General features: G+C 38.3%; 1 protein-coding gene across 3 annotated transcripts in view; it reads left to right on the top strand.

Annotated features, from left to right (window-relative positions):
• Positions 1-21,751, top strand: part of Nf-YC (nuclear factor Y-box C) — a 117,850-nt gene that overhangs the window by 81,266 nt on the left and 14,833 nt on the right. For 2 of the 3 annotated variants that reach the window (XM_090371485.1, XM_090371483.1), the window contains exons 8-9: positions 4,426-4,551; positions 9,875-10,075. In XM_090371485.1, coding sequence (XP_090227611.1) covers positions 4,426-4,551; positions 9,875-10,075 — 327 coding nt within the window. The remainder of the gene's footprint in view (positions 1-4,425; positions 4,552-9,874; positions 10,076-21,751) is intronic. The other variant, XM_090371484.1, reaches the window with a different exon arrangement.

Below are 21,751 nucleotides of genomic sequence, written 5' to 3' on the forward strand. Positions count from 1 at the left end.
TTGGTAAAAAAAAAAGAAAAAAAAAAAAAAACTACTTTCCTCGAGTACATAAAAACGTCAGAATAGCATGCCTGAGAAAACTTAACATCTCAAGAGTGCTATCTGCCACAACGTGGGGAGCTGATACTGTTGCGGCTGTGCTATGCATTAATACAGTCATGACTAGACTATGGCTCTATAGCTCTGCTAGACTAAGCACCTTACTATGGCTTGATCATGTGCATCACAGTGGCCTTTGCCTTGTGCTCAGTGTGTACTGTATATCACCAATCCAGAGCTTCTATGCTGAAGCCAATGAACCTCTCTTACATTTACTCAGAGAAATTCTTTTATTAAGATGTGCAGCAAAACTCAAAGGAAACTAAATCACCCAACTTGGAAACTGCTTTTCTCCTCAAAATTCAAAAATCTTTATAGAACCTACCCACTAACAGGGGTATGCCTTCAGTCTACACTTAGTGATTGGCAACTTGATTTGGGTGAGTTACAACCGGCTGTCCCTTGTACAGTTCCTCCCTGGATGTACTGCTTATTGCCATTCGATTTATCACTCTTAACATGGAAAAAATTCCCAGTCCCGACATAAATTATTATTGCATGCATCACTGACAGCCCAAACTACACAGTTCACTCCAATGTATACAGATGAGTCTAAAACTGACAGTCATGTCTGTGTGGCTGCAGTTTATCCCAATATCGCCAAAGCTCAACTTGCAACTTAATCTACATTCGGACACAGAACTCCAACTGGTCAATTAAGTAATTTCTATAGTTTCTAGCATCTGGTGCAATATTTGGTTAAAAAAAAAAAAAAAAACTACTTTCCTCGAGTACATAAAAACGTCAGAATAGCATGCCTGAAAAAACTTAACATCTCAAGAGTGCTATCTGCCACAACGTGGGGAGTTGATACTGTTGCGGCTGTGCTATGCATTAATACAGTCATGACTAGACTATGGCTCTATAGCTCTGCTAGACTAAGCACCTTATTATGGCTTGATCATGTGCATCACAGTGGCCTTTGCCTTGTGCTCAGTGTGTACTGCATATCACCAAGAATGCAAGAATATTTTCTGATGCTATCGAGGCAGTGTTAGGTGGGTCGGAAAACTGCTAGCTTGGGGGGAGACAAAGACCAATAGATTGACAGTAGCCACTGGCAGAGGTGAAAGAGATTCTTGCACTGCTTCTATTAGAATGAGCAGAAGCCTGAAAAACAAGATGCATGGTATTTCAGAGACTGCTGGGAGCCATTGCGGTACAAGTAAACACATGGATTGTGTTAGGGTAGCTAAGAATAGAAACAGGTGCAGGTATACTTGCGTGTACACCAATGCTAGGAGTTTAGTAAATAAATTTGATGAATTTGAGGTATTGCTCAAAACATCAAAGGCAGATATTGTTGGGATATCAGAGACGTGGTGTCACACAGATATAAGGGATGCAGAACTGCAATTTGGGGAGTACAACGTCTACAGAAAGGATAGACAGAATAGGAAGGGGGGAGGGGTTATGCTATTAGTTAAGAAACACATAAAAACCAAGGAAGTGAAGCCAGTCGACATCGATGGACAGTGCAGTGTTGAGTCAGTTTGGTGTGACATAAGCATTGGGAGATCAAAATTGAGAGTAGGAGTTTGCTATAGGCCTAATGACTCTGATGAGTATAATAAGGAACTGTACAGGGAAATAGAGTGGGCCAGTAAATCAGAGAGTCTTATAATGGGAGATTTTAATTTCCCAGATATTGACTGTAATTTGGGGGCTGGTTACTCACGCACTAGCAGGGCTTTTGTGGATTTATTGGATGATTGTTTTCTACATCAGCATGTTCGGGAGGCAACTAGAGGGAGTAATACTCTTGATTTGATTATCAGCAGTGATTCTTCATGCATTAAGAATCTGCAGATAAATGAACCACTAGGTGGCAGTGATCACAGTGTGCTGAAGTGGGATTTACTCAAAGAGGTAACTACCATTAGGGGTAAAGGGAAGGGTTATTGCTTCCATAAAGGCGACTACGATGGACTGAGACAGTATTTAAATTCTATACAGTGGGACCAACTGATGATGTTACCAACAGCAAATTCAAAATGGGAAGCATTCAAAGAACTTATCTTGGAAGCTACTAGGCTTTACATACCAACTAAGAAATATCGTTCAAGGTTTAGGCCAAAATGGATGTCAGATGAACTAATGAGGCACATGGCAGAGAAGAAAAATGCATGGGATACTTACAAATTAACACATGACACAGAAGCCTATGATAGATACAAGTTGATATGCAACCAAGTTACAAAGGAGGGTAGGCAGGCGAAGGCAGATTACGAGAAATCCTTGGCAAGGGATGCAAAGAAAAACAGCAAAGAGTTCTTTACTTATGTAAACTCTAGAAGGAAGGGGATGAATCAGATTGGTCCACTTGATATCGATGGGTCAACTGTTGATGATCCTGCTCAGGTAGCTAACAAACTAAATGAATATTTTGCATCGACATTCACACATGAGGAGTTATTCAGCAAGGGGAATGCCAGAGGTGTATTCAACTCTAGCAGTAAGCTACAGAATCTTGAAATAACTGGGAGTAAGGTGGAGGAGAAACTGTTGAAGATAAACACAAGAAAGGCACCCGGGGTGGATGGGATCTATCCAGTTATATTAAAGGAGGCAGCAAAGGAAGTAAGCAAACCCGTAGCCATAATTATGAGCGCTTCCTTGGACTCAGGGGAGGTACCCACAGACTGGAAATGTGCAAATGTGACCCCAATTCACAAAGCAGGATCAAAGGCTGACACAAGTAATTATAGACCTGTGAGCTTAACTTCTGTTTCAGGAAAATTAATGGAGGCACTGGTTAAAGAAACACTGCAGGATCATTTAGACAAGACTTCAGTTATAGCTCAGACACAGCATGGTTTTGTTAAGGGGAAGTCTTGCCTGACCAACTTGATTGGATACTATGATGCAGTCACAAAAGAACTGGATGCAGGGAATAACTTTGATATTATATACTTGGATCTTAGAAGGGCTTTTGATACTGTTGCACATGGAAGACTGCTACACAAATTGTAGCAGTGTGACATTGGAGGCAAATTGCTGCTATGGATAAAGGGGTGGTTGAGGGGGAGAAGACAGAGAGTGGTAATCAATGGACACTGCTCATCGTGGACTATTGTTATTAGTGGAGTCCCTCAGGGCTCAGTGTTGGGTCCATTATTGTTTTCTGTATTTATAAATGATATTGATGATGGTATATCAAGCTTAATGTCCAAGTTTGCCGACGATACAAAGGTTGGCAGGGTTGTCAAGGACACTACTGACACTATGCTGCTGCAACAGGATCTGGAAAGGTTGAGCAGATGGGCTGAGAGGTGGCAAATGAAGTTTAACATTGACAAATGTGAAGTACTACACATAGGAAACAGCAACCCCAGAGCAGCGTATCAACTCTGTGGTACTACACTGACAGTGGTAGAGAATGAAAGGGACTTGGGGGTGGTTGTGCAGGCAGATATGAAGTTCTCTGAGCAGTGCAGACGGGCTGCAAGAGTAGCTCATGGAGTATTGTCAATGATATACAGGAATTTTTCTAGCAGGGATAAGGAGGTGATTATTCCATTGTATAAGGCAATGGTCAGGCCACACCTAGAGTACTGTATACAGGTCTGGAGGCCTCATTTCAAGAAGGGTGTAGAGCTGCTGGAATGAGTACAGAGAAGGGCAACAAGATTAGTGAATGGAACAAAGGGGTGCTCCTACGAAGAAAGGCTTAAATTTTGCAAATTACATTGTCTGGAGACTAGGCACCAGCGAGGTGATCTGATAGAGGTGTATAAAGCCTTGAATGGTTTAAGCATGCTCAATGCTGATGGGATTCTTCCTCCAGCTCAGAAGAGAGGGCACCTGAGAGGGCATAAATTCAAATTGAGGAAAGACAGATGTAGGATAGACGTGCGGAAATTTGCCTTTAGCCAGCGGGTGGTTGGTTGGTGGAACAGACTTCCATCCCTTGTGGTGGAGGTTGATAGCCTAAATAAGTTTAAGGCTCAGCTGGACAGGTATTTTGAACGAACAGAGGGGTGAAGTGGAAGTGGGGTTTTTTTTTTTTTTTTGGCTGATGCTGCATAAGCTTGCTTTCTTGCATCAAATGCCTCTACTAATGCTAATGCTAACTGTAGCAGGTTTATTGCAGAACTCTATGCAATTATCATAGCTCTAAACTTCACATGGTTAACAACCATACCACTCAATTAGTTTTTTAACAGTTTTTTGCATTTGTTTTTCTATGAAATTTTTTTTTTAGTAGAATTGTTTTGAGTGATAACTAAAACTTTGCGAAACTATAATTTTTGCCACTTAGCAGTCCTTGCATAAAACAGAACAAATGTCACTAATATTCATTAAGATAATTTTTTCCTGCCCTAGGCAGCTGCAGCAACGCCACAAGTCTTACAGCTTCAACAACCAGTTCAGAGTCAAGTCCAGCAAGCAGGAGGATTGCAAATTGTTCAACAGTTCATCAACAATAATGGAGAAATACAACAAATTCCTGTGAGTAATAAGGATTTGTTTTTAGTTGAATATATAATTGATGAGTTATATGTTTCATGGTCACAAAATAATATCTTGCTTGTTATTCTAATGCATATAATGATTATAAAACATAACTGGCTGAAATTTGTGCGAGAAGCATGCGCAGAGGTAATGACACCTACAACAAAGTAGCAATGTGGTGATCTAGTATGCTTTTCGTATGCGATTTAGCCTAGAGTACATGGGTTGAAGGAGAGGAGGAAGCGAGAAATTATTGCATTTTGATTATAATCTTTATATCTGGAAGTACTTTTGCTTGCTCACCAGTAATAGATCAGGAAATTAAAAACAGTTATTATTATTTTTTTAATTAGTGGATATTGCTTTGTGGATGCCGTGATCTAATATGTTATAATGTATCACTGCATAAGACACACTTGAAAGGCCAGCAAGAGCCCCATCTTGCTGGAAGGCCAGCAAAATGGGACTCTATGGTCAGTCTGTATTTTAATTTATTTTGTCTTTCACTTTTTTTTTGCTTTAGTTAACCCAGCAGTGGTCACCTGACAGATGACCACTGCTGGGTCATCTGTCACTAAAGTTAACTGTTAATCAATGATTAAAAATTAATTTTTTATACCTTCCCAAATGCAGTCAAACTTTTACTGCAGTAGCTTCTGAAGTGATTTTTTTCCCCCTCCATTTTTATATACAAATTGTGAGAACCTGCCACTGTCTTTGAGACTTTGGTTCTTTGCTTAAAGTGGCATGGTGCTGAACAAGTGCTGATGCTGTGCTTGTTTATATTTTCAAGTTACTTGTTTTTCTTCTCCCACTATCTCAAAAAATATCTGTGCTTACCTTGTTGTTTTCGAAATTTTTGTTGTTTTCACATAGTAAAGATGAGAACACAACTCTGTATTCTCTCAAGAAGATGAATACTACTCTATGGGAAGCAATATAAGTAATTTCAAATTTCATATGCTGTGAATTACACCAAATTTGAAAAAATCAATTTTTTGAAATAAACCTGAAAATGGTGGGAATTAATAGTATTAAATATATATACAGGGAGTCCCCAGTATCAGAGTTCATTATTAAAGTCCCCGCAGTTACAAGGATTTGAAAATTAAAGAATTAAAGGAAGCCCTCGAGAAAATTGACCAAGCACTTGAATATGAGATTGTGAGAATGACCCTCTTCATTATCATGCAGCAAAAGTTAAGCACTAAGTTAAACATAACTAAATGCTACAACACAATTTTATCTGGGGGGAAAAAAAAAAAAAAAAAAAAACCTCTGGACTTTTTCTTTTTTGTAAAACTGAAAAATAGTGCAACTTCAATAAACTTTACTTAACCTTACATTGTTCAACATATAATAAAAAATGTCTAATAAAGTAATTCTCATTTTTCAGTTCCTTTGATCCATTTTTTACTATGTATAAGTATATACACATTATGAAAATTTGGTCCCCATTATAAGTGGATTCGTTTTAAGTGGAATTTTCTGGAACCAATTATCCTTTGATAACAAGGATCCCCTGTAACATCTCTTTTAATTCATTAATAATATTTATATACATAATAAGCTGAAATATACATGCATGTTTCTTAATGGTCTTTTAAGAAGAGGCTGATGTGTCATTTAAATCCCTTGTCATTCTATATTATGTCTAAAAAAAAAACCTTTTTTTTTTTAAATTAAAAGATTAAAACAAAATATTTTAAAATTTAATTTCTTTTATTAAAACATACATACGGTAAGTATTGCCATCCATTAAGTAAAGATGAACTATTGGCATTACTCAAAGAGAATTCAAAAAACTAAACATTTTCCAGAAATTAAAGTGAAGCAAATGATAGCCCTAAAAGACAAAAAAAAAAAAAAAAAAAAACTTAGACCACAAATAAATGGAAAATTTAATGATATAGGTAGTGCTGATGAAAATAAATAAAACAAAATCACTGTAGAGCCTTTATTTAAAAACTATAAAAAGACAATAGTTTTTATGTTGTTAATTGTCTTTTTATACATTTATCAGGTGGCACTGGCGTTACACACCAATGCAACTTGATCGTTGCTATGAATACCACTTAAATACAGCTTCTTCAAGCAACACTTCTTTTGGCTTTTTTAATGTCTCTCTATTTAATACACTGCTTTTATCACTCCCCACGTCGAATTTTAAAGGAAATGTCTTTATAGATTCCCTTTGTTTTTTAATATCTGACACAGCCTGTTGGCCAATACCAAATTCTTCAACAATTTTTTTTTTTTTTTTTTTTTTTCCCCCAGGAATGTCATTTTCAAGTTAAAGTAAAATGTTTTCTTTTTATTTGCCTTTTTAATTCTTTAGAACCGATGATTATAAAAATATGCTAATTTGTGTACATATATATGTATGAAGCAATAGCATTCATCCGGCTGTCATCAACAGTATTGAACAACACGCAAGACAATTTAATGTTTGTTCCATCTCTCTCTGCACAGTTAATCAGCATGCAGTAACAGTTACTCATCTGCCTTCCTAAATCCCTTGTGTCATTCAAAGTACTAGACTGTGAACAGAATTTTCATATTTTGATCCAGATTATCCAATATCTGTATTAACTGTAACCAGATTAGCGAGGTGTGTGTGAAAATGGTGTGTGATATATAAGTATAATACACACCATATTTCCAATAAAGTATTTCTGTGTTGTGTAACCACCTTTGTGTTACACAACATAACAGTTTTCAGTATTAACTGTTTGATATTAAGCCCTGTTCCTCATCTCTTTCAATTGCAGGGTGTCTGTCATGTCTGGAACCATTGTGAACTGTTACAGTATATGTTCAAATTTTTTAAAATAATTAAATGCACTTGGCATAATACTTTAAGAGTTTAATATCTATATAATATCGGTGTTTAGATACACCATAGACACTCTTAAAATGGTGTATCTAAACACCGATATTATATAGATATTAAACTCTTAAAGTATTATGCCAAGTGCATTTAATTATTTAAAATATTATCTTATACACCTTTTGGCATCTCTCATATTGTGCGATTAACTTCACAACTGGGTCGTCATGTCTGCAATACTAGGGTACCTGCCCACCCACTGATGATGGGCCAATAGCCTTGAAACATGTCTGGGTGGTGGTACTCACTGAGAATAAGTAACAATAGTCTTCTCTATTAGTGAAGCATTACTTATTTGAGGTAGTGCAGTATAATGGCAACTCGTCGTGAAGGCAGAGCACAATATGAGAAAGAGCAAATGATGCCCGCAACAACTACTTTGTAGTTTTTTAAGAGTGTCTATGGTGTATCTAAACACCGATATTATATAGTATATGTTCAATAAGCACCATTCCTATGACAACAACAAATATATATTTTTGCCAGTTCAGAGGAACATGAATTATTCCTGTGCATTCAGTTGTTATCTGAATGCACATAGTAATAGTTTATTCTTTAAGATGTATGAGAGTACATATTTTCACACCTTGACTTGAGGTGGCCCCACAAGTAAAATTCATATTAAGTTTTACTGGTCATGCCACCAAGTTTCTTTTCCTCACGTGTGCACTTCACTTATGGTGTAAAATGTTGCCTCAATTATAACCTTAAAAATCTGCAAAAAATAATTCAGAGTTGTTCACTTTTTGATGCTGTCTTTTATATTCAGTTTTTTCTGAACAGAACTGTGAAAAATCAATTTTTTTATATTGAAAACAAGTACAGTGGATATTGTGTATTGTGATCACTTAAGAATGCTGCTATTCAGTGTTATTTACTGATTCAGAGCAGAAACATGTACATAAAATGGTGAAAGTGGACAGAAAGAAAGCATTAAAATCAGTCAATATAAAATACTTTAATTTGACTGCCACTATTTCATCGAGAAAGTCATCAATCGAAACTGTCATAACGTTTCTAAAAATCTATACAAACTATTAAAAACAAATAAAGAAAATATTAAAATCAAGAATTAGAAAAAGGTTAATTCTCTACTGTAAAATAGTTAGATTGATAGGAGTAGAGATAGAGTACTTTCTTTTTATGGAATAACAATAGTAACAATTATATGAACTGTACAAAGCAACAGCATTAACTAGACACGCAACATGTCGGAGTTTTAAAAAAAAAATTAGGATGTTACATAATCACTTCTGCTGCACATGTAAACTGCGATGAGGCAAAAAAGTGATAACATAAACTGAAGTGCTGATTTACAACAAATGGTATTTATTTATTATTTTTTTTTTTTCAATGTATTTGTATGCATCTGATCAGGACTTCATAAAAATGATAACATTACAAGAATGATAATGTTATCTGTGATCACAATAAGCAGCATGCACTGTATTTTAAATAATTTTTTGTAAATAGACAGCACTTTAGACATATTTTATCATTTTTTCTTATTTGAATAGTATCTCCATTATCTGTGACTGAGAGTGAGGCCCTTGTGGGTAGCACAGTTGGTAGAATAGAGTTCTGCGAACTATTTTTTATTATTATTTTTTTTTTGGGCCTTTTTCACAACGTGGCCAAGTTAGTTGGGTAGCATGGTTTTTCCTCCTGGAAACTCTGGTTTTTCATCTAGCAAAACAGAAAATCTACCACAGAACACATGCAATTTACAGACAGTATATACAGAGAAGTATGGCCTTGGTCTCTGATGCTCCTAAAACCGAAAGTGAGAGTGACCAAAATGTTGGCTGGAAAAACCCACACACTGCAATAATTGAACACAAGCCACACTCTTCCATGATGCGGAGTCAAGAGCATAATGACTGGATGCACTGCCATCGCTTCTCAGCCTTTTGGCTAAGATCAAAGTGTAGTGCCATAAAATGTTAAGAGCATGTGCTTCAGTAATTAGATGTGAGGGGTGCACATTAATTTTAAATTAATATTTTTTGGTACATGCATATAATTATTGACACTAGGCTTAACATAGGTCCTACATTTTTACTTTTTTGCTTGATAACTAATAAAATTTTCAGTGAAATTTCTCTAGAATTTTCAATGACAAAATAAAACACTTATTAAAAGATATTTTGAATTTCAGCTGTCTGTACTGAATACATGAAGAGCAGGATATCACTAAAGGTCATGTGGATTCTTAAAGCCCCTATTGAATCAGCTTTGGGCTAAAACTAATCGAATTGTTCCTGTTATTCTTAAATGCCAATTTTTCAACATAGTTGTCTTGTGTTCCCATATCCGAAAAATGAACTAAAAAATATTTTCTCTTTAGGAATGAAAGAGCATTTTGATATTTGATTAAATATAATCGAATACCATTCTTGGTTATGACTTATTTTTTTCTTTTCTTTCCAGCTTCAGTTAACACCTGCGCAACTACAGTTAATTCGAATGCAAATGCAAGGGCAAAATTCTAGTCAGCCTATCATCATTCAGGCAGCTCCCATACAGCAGACAGCAACAGCAGCATCACCAGTCCAACAAACAGCCACTCAGGTGAGTGCAATGAATAGTTGGACTGGGATTAATGCTCGTACTGACCCTACATTGGATCAGGTGAGTTGTCAGTGGTTCATGTTCCAAAGGCTTCAAAAGAACTGTCTTAGTTTGTGTTTTTCTTGTTTATTGTGCATCTGTTTCCCCAAGTTTTTTTATTGTGTTTTTAAAAGAACCAAATTCCCATTCCCCTTTCACATATATATTCATTAAAAAATGTATTGCTTGTAAAAGAAAAGAAATTTTGTACAAATATTTTTGTCACCAGAATATACATTATATATCATTTGCCCTATTTTTAAGTGAAATGGTGTCATCTCAAAAGTAATCAAGTGGTAGGTAAAAAAAAAAAAAAAAAAAGCTTAATCTTAATATTTGCTGAATAGTTTAAAACAAATAATAAGAAATATACTTGACGCACCAAGAATGATTTCCAAAATTATTAACTACAAATTGGATAGAAATACAATGTCTGAAGAAATTTTCTCTCTGGTATGCAGTATAATAATGTCTGTTGAGGTTATGGCAAGCATTGTGGTGAGATCCAATATTCCTTATATTACAAGAGTTCGTTTTTAAAGATCTTAGCAAACCAGTTGCTAGATTGTCTACTCAATAAGACCTATTGGAAATGATCTAGAAAGCATATGGATCAGCTAATCTTGCTGTCACCCCTGAGGCGCCTCTGTAGCCAGGTGGGAAGAAGCAGCAGTGCGTAGCACAGGTTTCTTGATTAGACCGGGGTTCGGGCCCGTCACCACCAAATACGGAGGATGTGGAAAAGTCAGGGAATGACCACCGCATATTCCCGGAGCAATATGGCCTTAGTTGCTAATGCTCCTAAAAAAACCAAATAACAAAGCTGTCACTCCTCTTCTAACATGATTGCAGGGATTCTCATTAAGGCTTATGCAGGGAGCACAGCCAAGGCCATGTTATTATAGAAAGGTGGATATATCTTGCTGTGTATGCCATATCTAAAAATTTCATCAATTTATATATGATCCCTGTCCCCCAGATTCTGCCTTGTTTACATTAATGCACTTCATCTGCGCTACGCACAAACTGATGGAACAAATTTATTTGCAAAAAGCAGTAACCCTTCCAAAAATCTAATTAATTTCTATATAATATAGGTGTAAAAAACACTATAGACAACTCTTAAAGGAAACAACTATGATAGTAGTGTAAAAGGCATCATTTCAACTGTAGTAGTAGTGGCATGTGATGCAACAAAGTATTAGTAATGGCTGCATGGTGCAAGAAAGCATATGGCTTATGCTGCACCAGCCAAAAAATATATATATGTATATCCGAACAAAACAATGATAAAAAGAAAAAAATAAATAATAATAATTAATAAAAAAAAAAAAAGGAAATTAAACCTATCATCCTATGTGCTTCCCTTACCCGAAGGTACTATCCAGATGGCCTTTGAATTTCCCCAAACTGTCGGCCTCTACCACCCATGAAGGCAACTTATTCCAGTAATTTATAACTCACTGGCTAAAATAAAACTTCCTGCTGTCCAATCTAAACATTTCCCCCCGTAACTTGAATTTATGTCCCCTAGTTCTAGCATCATTTATAATCTTGAAAATTTCGTCCTCATTCGTTTTACTGATGCCTCTTAGAGCCTTGGAGTCTGCTGACGAGGCTAGTAGGGGCCAGACGTGTTCAAAGCCGCTAAGTGGATTTTTCGTATTTATTGATTTGAAATTATTGTTTTTCTAAAAACTTTTGATTTAAATTTAGCAGTATAGCATTATTTTGTGATTTTCTGATTAATTTGGTGTATTTATTCTTTACTCGGCCTTGCAGTTACATAAAAGTATCGGTAAGAGTATACACGTGTTACAAGTCGCAACTCCGCTGAACGAGAAGTGTTTTTTTTTTTTTTTTTTTTTTTTTAGCCACATTTAGCCGCTTATTGAATATTTTTTACATAGAATTATTTTTTGTAAGTAGCTTATAGACCTAGTAAGGATCGTTAGTTTATTCTGAATTGAGACAGCGAGATTTGAAAGTTAATTAATACTTAAGTGTCCATATATTACCGTTCGTAACTTCCCACCTTTGTCTTTGTCATACGATCGTCATATATCGAACCTAGATAGCGTTAGTATAGTATAGGTTATAATATTTTCAGTGATCGATAAAATCTATTAAACTTCTTGAACTTCGTTGGCATTTAAATTGTACTTTTAACTAAATACATATACCGACTTAGATTACAAACGTAACATAATTAATTAATACATAACTGATACGGAAGTTATATAAAGGGAACTCAGAGATAATTAATACTTGACACTAAAAAATATATATCCCGTTATAACTGTGTTGAGAGATAATTTAGGGTTATAAACTGAAATTGAAATTTTATTTAAATTAAAAGAAACATGACTCAGACCAGAACAGCAAAACAAAAGGCTCAAGCTAATGGAAGTGCTGTGGCTCAGAGGAGAACTGAGGGGGGCAGTTGCCTTCTGAATCACAGCCTTCTAAAATGCACAGCTTGCATGATGTTTGTGGAGCATTCAGGTACGGGACATGATATTGCCATGGGGGATGTCTTTGTGTGTGCGCCATGCAAGGAGTGTATCGAAATCAGGCAACAACTCGGCGTTCTTATGGGCCTATATGAGAGCTTGAAGGACAGGGTGGATGCCCTCGAAGGAACTAAATTGAGGGGCCCATCAAGCTCTCAGCTGCCCACATCAACACCAGAGCTTGCACTTGGTCGTCGCGCAACACAGCGGCAACCCCCAAGGCAGAATGCGCTGGTCCCAAAGGAACTAGTAGTTGTTGGTGACTCTATTGTCAGGGAAATGAGGAACATGCATTGTAAAAAGGATAGGTGGAACAGAACCAGCGTATGTCTGCCAGGGGCAAAGGTTGATGATGTTGTAGAGCAGATATCATCTTTTAAGGGCACAAAAGGTGATATAGTTGTACGCGTTGGCACTAATGATATCAAGAGTAGGAGACCGGCAGAATTGCTTAACAAGTACAAGTCACTGTTGAAAAAAAGCCGTGAAATAGGGTTGAATTTGAAAGTGTCTGCAATTCTGCCCAGACACGATAGGAGGGAGTATATGATTGAGAGCCTTGTCGATCAGTTCGGCCCTGGAAAGATTGTGCAAGGCTCAAGGGGTAGAATTTTTTTTTCAGCCTGGACGGTACTTGTTAACAGGAGAGATTGCTTCTACAGGGATGGGATACGCTTAAATAGAAAGGGTGCAATAATATTTGCTGATGCTATCGAGGCAGTGTTAGGTGGATCAGAAAACTGCTAGCTTGGGGGGAAACAAAGACGAATAGATTAACAGTAGCCACTGGCAGAGGTGAAAGAGATTCTTGCACTGCTTCTATCGGAATGAGCAGAAGCCTGAAAAACAAGATGCAGGATATTTCAGAGACGGCCGGGAGTCATTGCGGTACAAGTAAACACATGGGTTGTGTTAGGGTAGCTAAGAATAGAAATAGGTGCATGTATACTTGCGTGTACACCAATGCTAGGAGTTTAGTAAATAAATTTGATGAATTTGAGGTATTGCTCAAAACATCAAAGGCAGATATTGTTGGGATATCAGAGACGTGGTGTCACACAGATATAAGGAATGCAGAACTGGAATTTGGGGGGTACAACGTCTACAGAAAGGATAGACTGGATAGGAAGGAAGAAGGGGTTATGCTATTAGTTAAAAAAAATACGTAAAATCCAAGGCAGTGAAGCCAGTGGACATGCTGGACAGTGCAGTGTCGAGTCAGTTTGGTGTGACATAAGCATTGGGAGATCAAAATTGAGAGTAGGAGTGTGCTATAGGCCTAATGACTCTGATGAGTATAATAAGAAACTGTACAGGGAAATAGTGGGCCAGTAAATCAGAGAGTCTTATAATGGGGGATTTTAATTTCCCAGATATTGACTGGAATTTGGGGGCTGGTCACTCACACACTAGCAAGGGCACAAAAGGTGATATATTTGTGGATTTATTGGATGATTGTTTTCTACATCAGCATGTTCAGGAGGCAACTAGAGGGAAGAATACTCTTGATTTGATTATCAGCAGTGATTCTTCATGCATTAAGAATCTGCAGATAAATGAACCACTAGGTGGCAGTGATCACAGTGTGCTGAAGTGGGATTTACTCAAAGAGGTAACTACCATTAGGGGTAAAGGGAAGGGTTATTGCTTTCGTAAAGGCGACTATGATGGACTGAGACAGTATTTAAATTCTATACAGTGGGACCAACTGATGATGTTACCAACAGCAAGTGCAAAATGGGAAGCATTCAAAGAACTTATCTTGGAAGCTAATAGGCTATACATACCAACTAAGAAATATTGTTCAAGGTTTAGGCCTAAATGGATGTCAGATGAACTGATGAGGCATATGGCAGAGAAGAAACATGCATGGGATACATACAAATTAACACATGACACAGAAGCCTATGATAGATACAAGTTGATCTGTAACCAAGTTACAAAGGAGGTTAGGCATGCGAAGGCAGATTACGAGAAATCTTTGGCAAGGGATGCAAAGAAAAACAGCAAAGAGTTCTTTACTTATGTAAACTCTAGAAGGAAGGGGATGAATCAGATTGGTCCACTTGATATCGATGGGTCAACTGTTTATGATCCTGCTCAGGTAGCTAACAAACTAAATGAATATTTTGCATCGACATTCACACTGCCCAAAGTGCTGTGTACATCTGTCTCATCCTGACAAAGTAGTAGTGGCATGTGATGCAAGAAAGCAAGTGTATGAGCTTATGCAGCATCAGCCAAAAAAAAATCACACCATTCCTTCCAAATGCCTGTCCAGTTCCTCTTTAAATTTATTTAACCTATCAAGTTCCACAACAACAGATGAAAGTTTGTTCCAGCAATTAACCAACCGCTGGCTAAAGGCAAATTTCCGCACCTCTATTCTACATCTATCTTTTCTTAATTTGAATTTATGCCCCCTTAGGTTCGTAATCTGAACAAGTGGAAGAATCCCATCAGAATTCAGCATGCTCAACCCATTCAAGCCCTTATCCACCTCAATCAGATCACTGCACAGGTGCCTAGTCTCTAGCCACTGCAATTTGCAGAACGTAAGCTTCTCTTGGTAAGAGAATTCCTTCATTCCCCTCACCAATCTTGTTGTCCTTCTCCTGTACACGCTCAAGCAAATCTACATCCTTCCTAAAATTAGGCCTCCAGACCTGTACGCAATACTCAAGGCATGGCCTGACCATTGCCTTATACAGAGGGACAATTCACCTCCTTTTAGCCGACCGGGCTAGCCGAGTGGGTAAAGTACCTGCCCGGCAACCCAAAGGTCGCGGGTTCGATTCCCACCTCGGGCTTGGATCAAAGTACTGCAAAAACCTTGGGAGGTGCAATATGGCCACAGAAGCCGATGCGCCAACAACTACCAAATCAAAAAAAAAAAAAAAAAAAAACCTCCTTTTCCCTGCTAGCAAAATTCCTATATATCATTGACAAAACTCCATGACCTGCCCTAGCAGCCTGTCTGCATTGCTCAGAAAACTTCATATCTGACTGCACAATTACTCCCAGGTCTTTTTCATTTTCTACCACATAAAGTGTAGTACCACACAGTTGGTATGTTTCTCTGGGGTTACTTCTACCCATATGCAGTACTTTGCATTTGTCAAGGTTAAACTTCAGTTGCTAGTTCTTAGCCCATCTGCCCAAATATTCTAGATCCTGTTTAAGTAGCACACTGCCATTACTGTCATTAACAACCCTGCCAACCTTTCTATCATCTGCAAACTTCAACACTAAACCTGATATACCTTCATCAATATCATTGATAAATATACAAAACAACAGTGGACCCAACGCCAAACCCTGTGGGACTCCACTAATAACATTAGTCCACGAAGAGCAGCACCCATTGATTACCACCCTCTGTCTTCTCCCACTTAACCATCCTTTTATCCATTGTAGCAATTTATCCTTAATACCATTCTGCTCCAATTTGTACAATAGTCTTTCATGCGCAACAGTGTCAAAAGCTTTCCTGAAATCCAAATAGATGATATCAAAATTATTTTTTGCATCCAGTTCCTTTGTAACCACATCATAATATCCTATCAAATTTGTCAGACAAGACTTTCCCTTAACAAACCCATGCTGTGTCTGAATTATTGCTGCAGCAATAATTCATGCTGTGTCTGAATTATTGCTGCAGTCTTGTCTAGATGATCCTGCAATGTATCTTTAACTAGTGACTCCATTATTTTACCCTGAACAGAAGATAAACTAACTGGTCTGTAATTACTCGTGTCACCCTTCGATCCCCTTTGTGAATTGGGGATACATTTGCACATCTCCAGTTTGTGGGAACCTCCCCTGAGTCCAAGGATGCTCTCATAATTATGGCTAAGGGTTTGCTTAGTTGCTTTTCTGCCTCCTTTAATATAACTGGATAGATCTCATCCACCCCAGGTGCTTTTCTTATGTTTAACTTCAACAATTTTCCTCCACTTTGCTCTCAGTTATTACAAAATCATTAAGTATTCTGCTACAATTTGATAACCTTCTGCCATTTTCAAACCTTAATAATTCCTCATGTGTGAATGTAGATTCAAAATACTCAATGTCAAGTGGACTAATCAGATTCATCCCCTTCCTTTTAGAGTTTATAGTAAAGAAATCCTTGCTGTTTTTCTTAGCATCCTTTGCCAAAGATTTCTCGTAATCTGCCTTCGCCTGTCTAACCTCCTTTGTGATCTGATTACAGACTAAGTGAGGCTGGAAGGCAAGTTCAACGTTCCAGGTGAGGCCTAGGTCTGTATGGGAAGTTACCCTTTGCACCCTTTCACCACTAACGAAGATTTGAACATCATTTTTGGCTCTCCCAGTTTAATTATCTGTGTAGAGGCATATTGGTTAATATCAAAAATCGGATGAGGATGATTTGAACTCGCGTAGAACTTCAGATCGTCGGCATAAGAAACAGAATTATGTGCTAGGAAAGGTTCCAAAACAGCTGCGAAGAGGATAGCCGAAAGCACACTCCCCTGCAGGATGCCTCTTGTGACGTTGAAAGTTACCTGGATGTCATTGACGGTAACAGACGGATGTCTTGGAAGTAGAATTGACTTCAAGATTTGTAACAGTGTATCTGCCAGACCTAGTGCTTAAGTATGATAAATAGAGCTGGAAGTATATTCTGTCATATGCCAATTTAATGTCCAGGAAGATGATGTCAATCTGGGATTTACTGTTGAGGGCGTGTTGGATTCTGAAGAGAGTATCTAGAAGATTGGTGGTTGTTGATCTCTTGGGCAAAATGGTACGAAGGTACTCTGGCCTCTGACGAAAGCAGTGCTGGGCATTTGCTGGCTGAATCGACTTTCAAAGATTTTAAGTAAAGAGCAACTGATGGAGATTGGTCGCAGATCTTTTGGAGATTTAGGTTTCCTAATCTTTGGAATGGGCTTGACATGATAGGATCCCAAATTGATGGAACAGTTCCAGATTGTAGGATTCGTTTGAAAATGTGAAGTATAAGGTTAACTATGTATGTGCTGCATATTTTTACTATGAATAGTAGGGAGCCATCTGGTCCTATAGCAGCTTTATTGGGTAATTTGTTAATGACATTAATCAGGGTCTCTCTAGATATTTCTATGTCTGCACCTAGGTAACCAGTCCTCCTGTGAGAGAGAGAGAGAGAGAGAGAGAGAGAGAGAGAGAGAGAGAGAGAGAGAGAGAAATCTGGATCAGGACAATCTGCCTGCAGGAAGCTGCACTGTGCCCATTCCTGTATGAGCTTTCAATCAACGACCTGATGATTTGTATGATGTGAAAGAATCCTTCTACCCCTCTTCAACTGATCGAGTACAACTTGGTTTAGAACTTGCCTTTTCTTTTTCAGGAAGTAAGCTTTCTTTCTTAAAGATGGTAAGGTCTGAGGAAAGTTGTGATTTCTGCCATTTCTAGTAGGCCTGTTTCCTGATGAAGTCCAGCTCGGTTTCCTTATTAAAACACCGATTCGATCTGCTACAAATCCTGACTTTCTTGGCTGCACTACGGAGTGCAATTAACTTCATTTGTTTGGACAAGGCCGTGATGGCATCCTCTATGGACTCAGAATATAGGTGTCCTCAGTCAAATCTGTTCGGGCACTGTAAAACGATGTCTGGCTTCAGATATTTAGTAGAGAAGGCAATTCGGTGGCATACTCATCCAGTAACTCAGGGGAATTGCTAGGCAGGAGTTGGATGCCTGGTAGGTTATGGAATATTATGTCAAGTGCTTGACCTCCTCTAGTAGCTGGTGCCAAAAACTGCAAGATCAAAGGTCTTGAGAGTGACCTCAAGGCCCACAAGAGCATCCTCATGCTTAGGCATTGGCAAGTTGAGATCATCCGCAATACAGTTGGAGTTCTAGGCACTAAATTTGTTGCCAGCCAGGTGAGCAGCTCAGATCTAGTCTTCATAGTGATCTAGAGGGGGGAATGTAAACCAGACAGCATTGGATTTGGATAAGGGGGCTCCTCAGTGTTGTACAGGTACATTGAAGTTGTTCAACTGACTTACTCTTGTCCTTATTGGCTGGAAATGACTGCTAAAAAACATTTCTACACCACCATCCCTTCTGGTGTTCCTAGGATTTCCAATGTGCTTGTAGGGGGTGTTAGAGGCACAAGATCAAGCTGTCTATCCACAATAGCCATGTTTCAGTAAGACAAACTCATCAAGAAGGAGGGTCTGGAGAGAGTGAACCATTTTGTTTTTATGCTGCATACATTCTGTATGAACCAAAGAAGCTTTCTGTTGTGCAAATCTGGTTGCAAGTGGCCCTTTTGTTGATATGCCTGTATGTCCTGTCTGGGTCCATTGTAAGCAATCTGTCTACATCTCTCTTGAAATGGCTTAATGATATGCTTCGCATTTGCTGGACAGGAGATGATAAAGGAAGAGTACTTTGGAAATCTTGTTTTGATAGCCTTTGCATCAATCTTAGTCCCATGCTCATGGGCAAAGAGTGCCTTGATACTTTCAGCTTAGTATTGAGGTTGAGTCTTGAAACAAATTCTTTCTCTGGTCTGTACAGCTGATATATTATAGATCCCCTCCAGCCTTCTCAACTGAGTGACGGAAACCGGTTGGCCCAGGGCAGAAGCTTTTGTCTCCTGTATTGGTAGTCTGTTCCCTTGAGGTTGCACTGTAAAATCATCTTGGGTGGAAATAGCCATTCTGGGGTTACCGCTGGAAGATTGTGCTAGAGAATCCAATTGACAAGGATGACTCAAGGCAACTACCTGAGCAAAGGTTCACCCCTCCCTGTTTTGGTGTGGGGGGTTCTCTCATTGTCATGTTTTGACTGTGGTGGGGGAGGTTCAGAACCTGTCCACCATGCTTGTTGTCTCCCGCAAGGTTGGTAGGGGTTAGGTTCACCTGGATTCGTGCACTGATCCTATGTACGGGGACTATCGGCAACCAAGAGCAGGCCATGCTCAATGGGGCAAGAATGCAAGAGATGTGTACTCATTGAGTTAGACTCCACAGGTGGAGTGAAGATCTGCTGAGTCAACCTGTCTGCAACTAGTGGTGAACTCTGTGTAGATTTTTTGGATAAGTTTTCTCTTGCTGGGATCAACCAGTTTGGGCTTTGAGGGTCATGGAGAGGCCTCATCCACTACACATAAGTGCACTTGAGGTTCCTGATGATCCATCAGTGACGTCTGACTAGAGATTTTCAGATCTCTGAGTTGATCTTTCAGCACGAGCACTTGATCCAGGATTTCTGTGTTTTGGGCTCTGAGCCTTCTATTCTCAGCATCAAGGCAAGCAAGAGAATCCATTATTGGAGACAGAACCTCCCCTAAGCTGAGCTTGAGATCTGAGGGAATGTTAACCCGGGAGTCAGTCACGGAGACAGCCGGAGCAAAATCGTATTCCCACTCCAAAAAAGGCATCTATCCCAATGTGTAAACTTGCCTCATGAGGCATTCTTGTGCAGGTGATGGAATGCTTCTGACCTTTGAACCCTGCACATCAAACAGCGCAGAGGATGTGGATGGAGTTGCCTTGGTAGGGGTGATAGACGGTACCTCTTCCTCAGAGATATCCCCTGGTTTTAAGTTACTTGCACAAAGGTGGCAAAGGCATTTTCTTCTCCTTTGTTTGCTAAACTGTTTAACTTTAGGTGTCTGGCAATTATGGCAGAAGATTCTCTGGCACGAATAGCACCATATTGCCGGGGCCTCTGGTTTACTCCCACAATCGGCACAGGACATTTGCTGAACACCCATTATATCCTTCATTGTATCAATCTAAATGGGAATCAAAGGCACAGGCTTAAGAGGAGATGAAGGGTATTACTAGGTAGGCAATTTTCAGGAAAGTGAAAAAATAGAGTGAAACAGTCTCGATGCAATTAGTCAGCTTGGAGAGCAGTATAAATTCTGAGAAAGCACAGACTAAAAGGCTAGCAAAAGTGGTCTGTTGAGTTGGTGTCCAGGCAAAAAGTTGACAGATTCTCCAAAAACTTGGTTGTCACGCAAATAGCAGACAAATAAACGCTTGATTGCCAAGTTTCTTTCAACTTGTTGCCGAAGGCAGTCTTATAAGTAATGGGGGCGTAAATAGGTCAGAGTTGTAAATGGTGTGCGATACACAGGGTCAACTGGCAAATAACTTCCAATGTGGTGCAGCTATCACAATTGACTTGTCACATGAAATGATGCCTCAACAACCAACAAATATGATAGATTTAAAAGGTCATTCTAAGGATTGCCACCAAAGGTGGACCTATATGCTATTAAGTAAATTCTCTAATACTTTGGTAGTGCAGTGCATATAATACATCTGGCAGATAAATTTTATACTTTGGCATATTTTGTTTGGGGATTTCAAATAATCAGGGTTGTGCCCTGTAGCTAGGACATGTACCTAACAAAGTTTAATATCTGGAAATAAATGGTACTACTTCTTTTTATGGTTTCAATGGATCTTTCTGCTCGTATTATAGTATTACAAGAAAATTAATATTATGGTATTTTTTGCTAAAATTGTGTATTTAGGTTGAAGACCATTTAAAAAAAATAAGAAAAACCAACTACATATGTAGGCCAATGCAGTGAATGCGACTGGTCTAGATTTTATTAGGATTGTATTTTATATGAAGCTGTACTGTAAATAAGGTTGAGATTTTTGCGGTTAGGAAGTGAGGCTGAAAAAAAAAATTTCATTATTAACTCATCTACACAAAATTTTTTCTTTTTCTTTTTTGCAGTTAATAGTAATACTTAAGAACTGTAATACTACATTTCTGACATTTAGATCATAGTTGCCTGGGAGTCTTCTGTGATCTCAAAATTAGAAGCTAATATTTTGGATGTTTATGAATATCTTGAAACAAAAAAAAAAAAAAAAAAAATTTAAATACACGAGAGAAAGGTGCTGTATCAGTCCTCTTCAAAAATTTAACTTATGAGCAGTAGACCTTTTTATAAGAGTTGCACAGAGATAGTTTCTCTTTATCTCAAAATTAGCTTTCCTTCTTATGTTCACCTTAGAGATGACACCATTATCCATCACAAGTCAACCTAAATTACTAATGTTTTTTTATATTGAACAGCACCACCAAAAGACACAAATTTATCATTCACTTAAAACTTCAAGCAGGGCTGTGATAGCCTGTTTAAAGATTTACTGGTATCCTGTCAGATAGTAGGTGGTATTTGTTAACAACCTTGTGC

The sequence above is a fragment of the Mastigoproctus giganteus genome, chromosome 4, assembly GCF_048544385.1.
Source record: "Mastigoproctus giganteus isolate SK-2022 chromosome 4, ASM4854438v1, whole genome shotgun sequence".
In the NCBI taxonomy this organism is placed as follows: Eukaryota; Metazoa; Arthropoda; class Arachnida; order Uropygi; family Thelyphonidae; genus Mastigoproctus; species Mastigoproctus giganteus.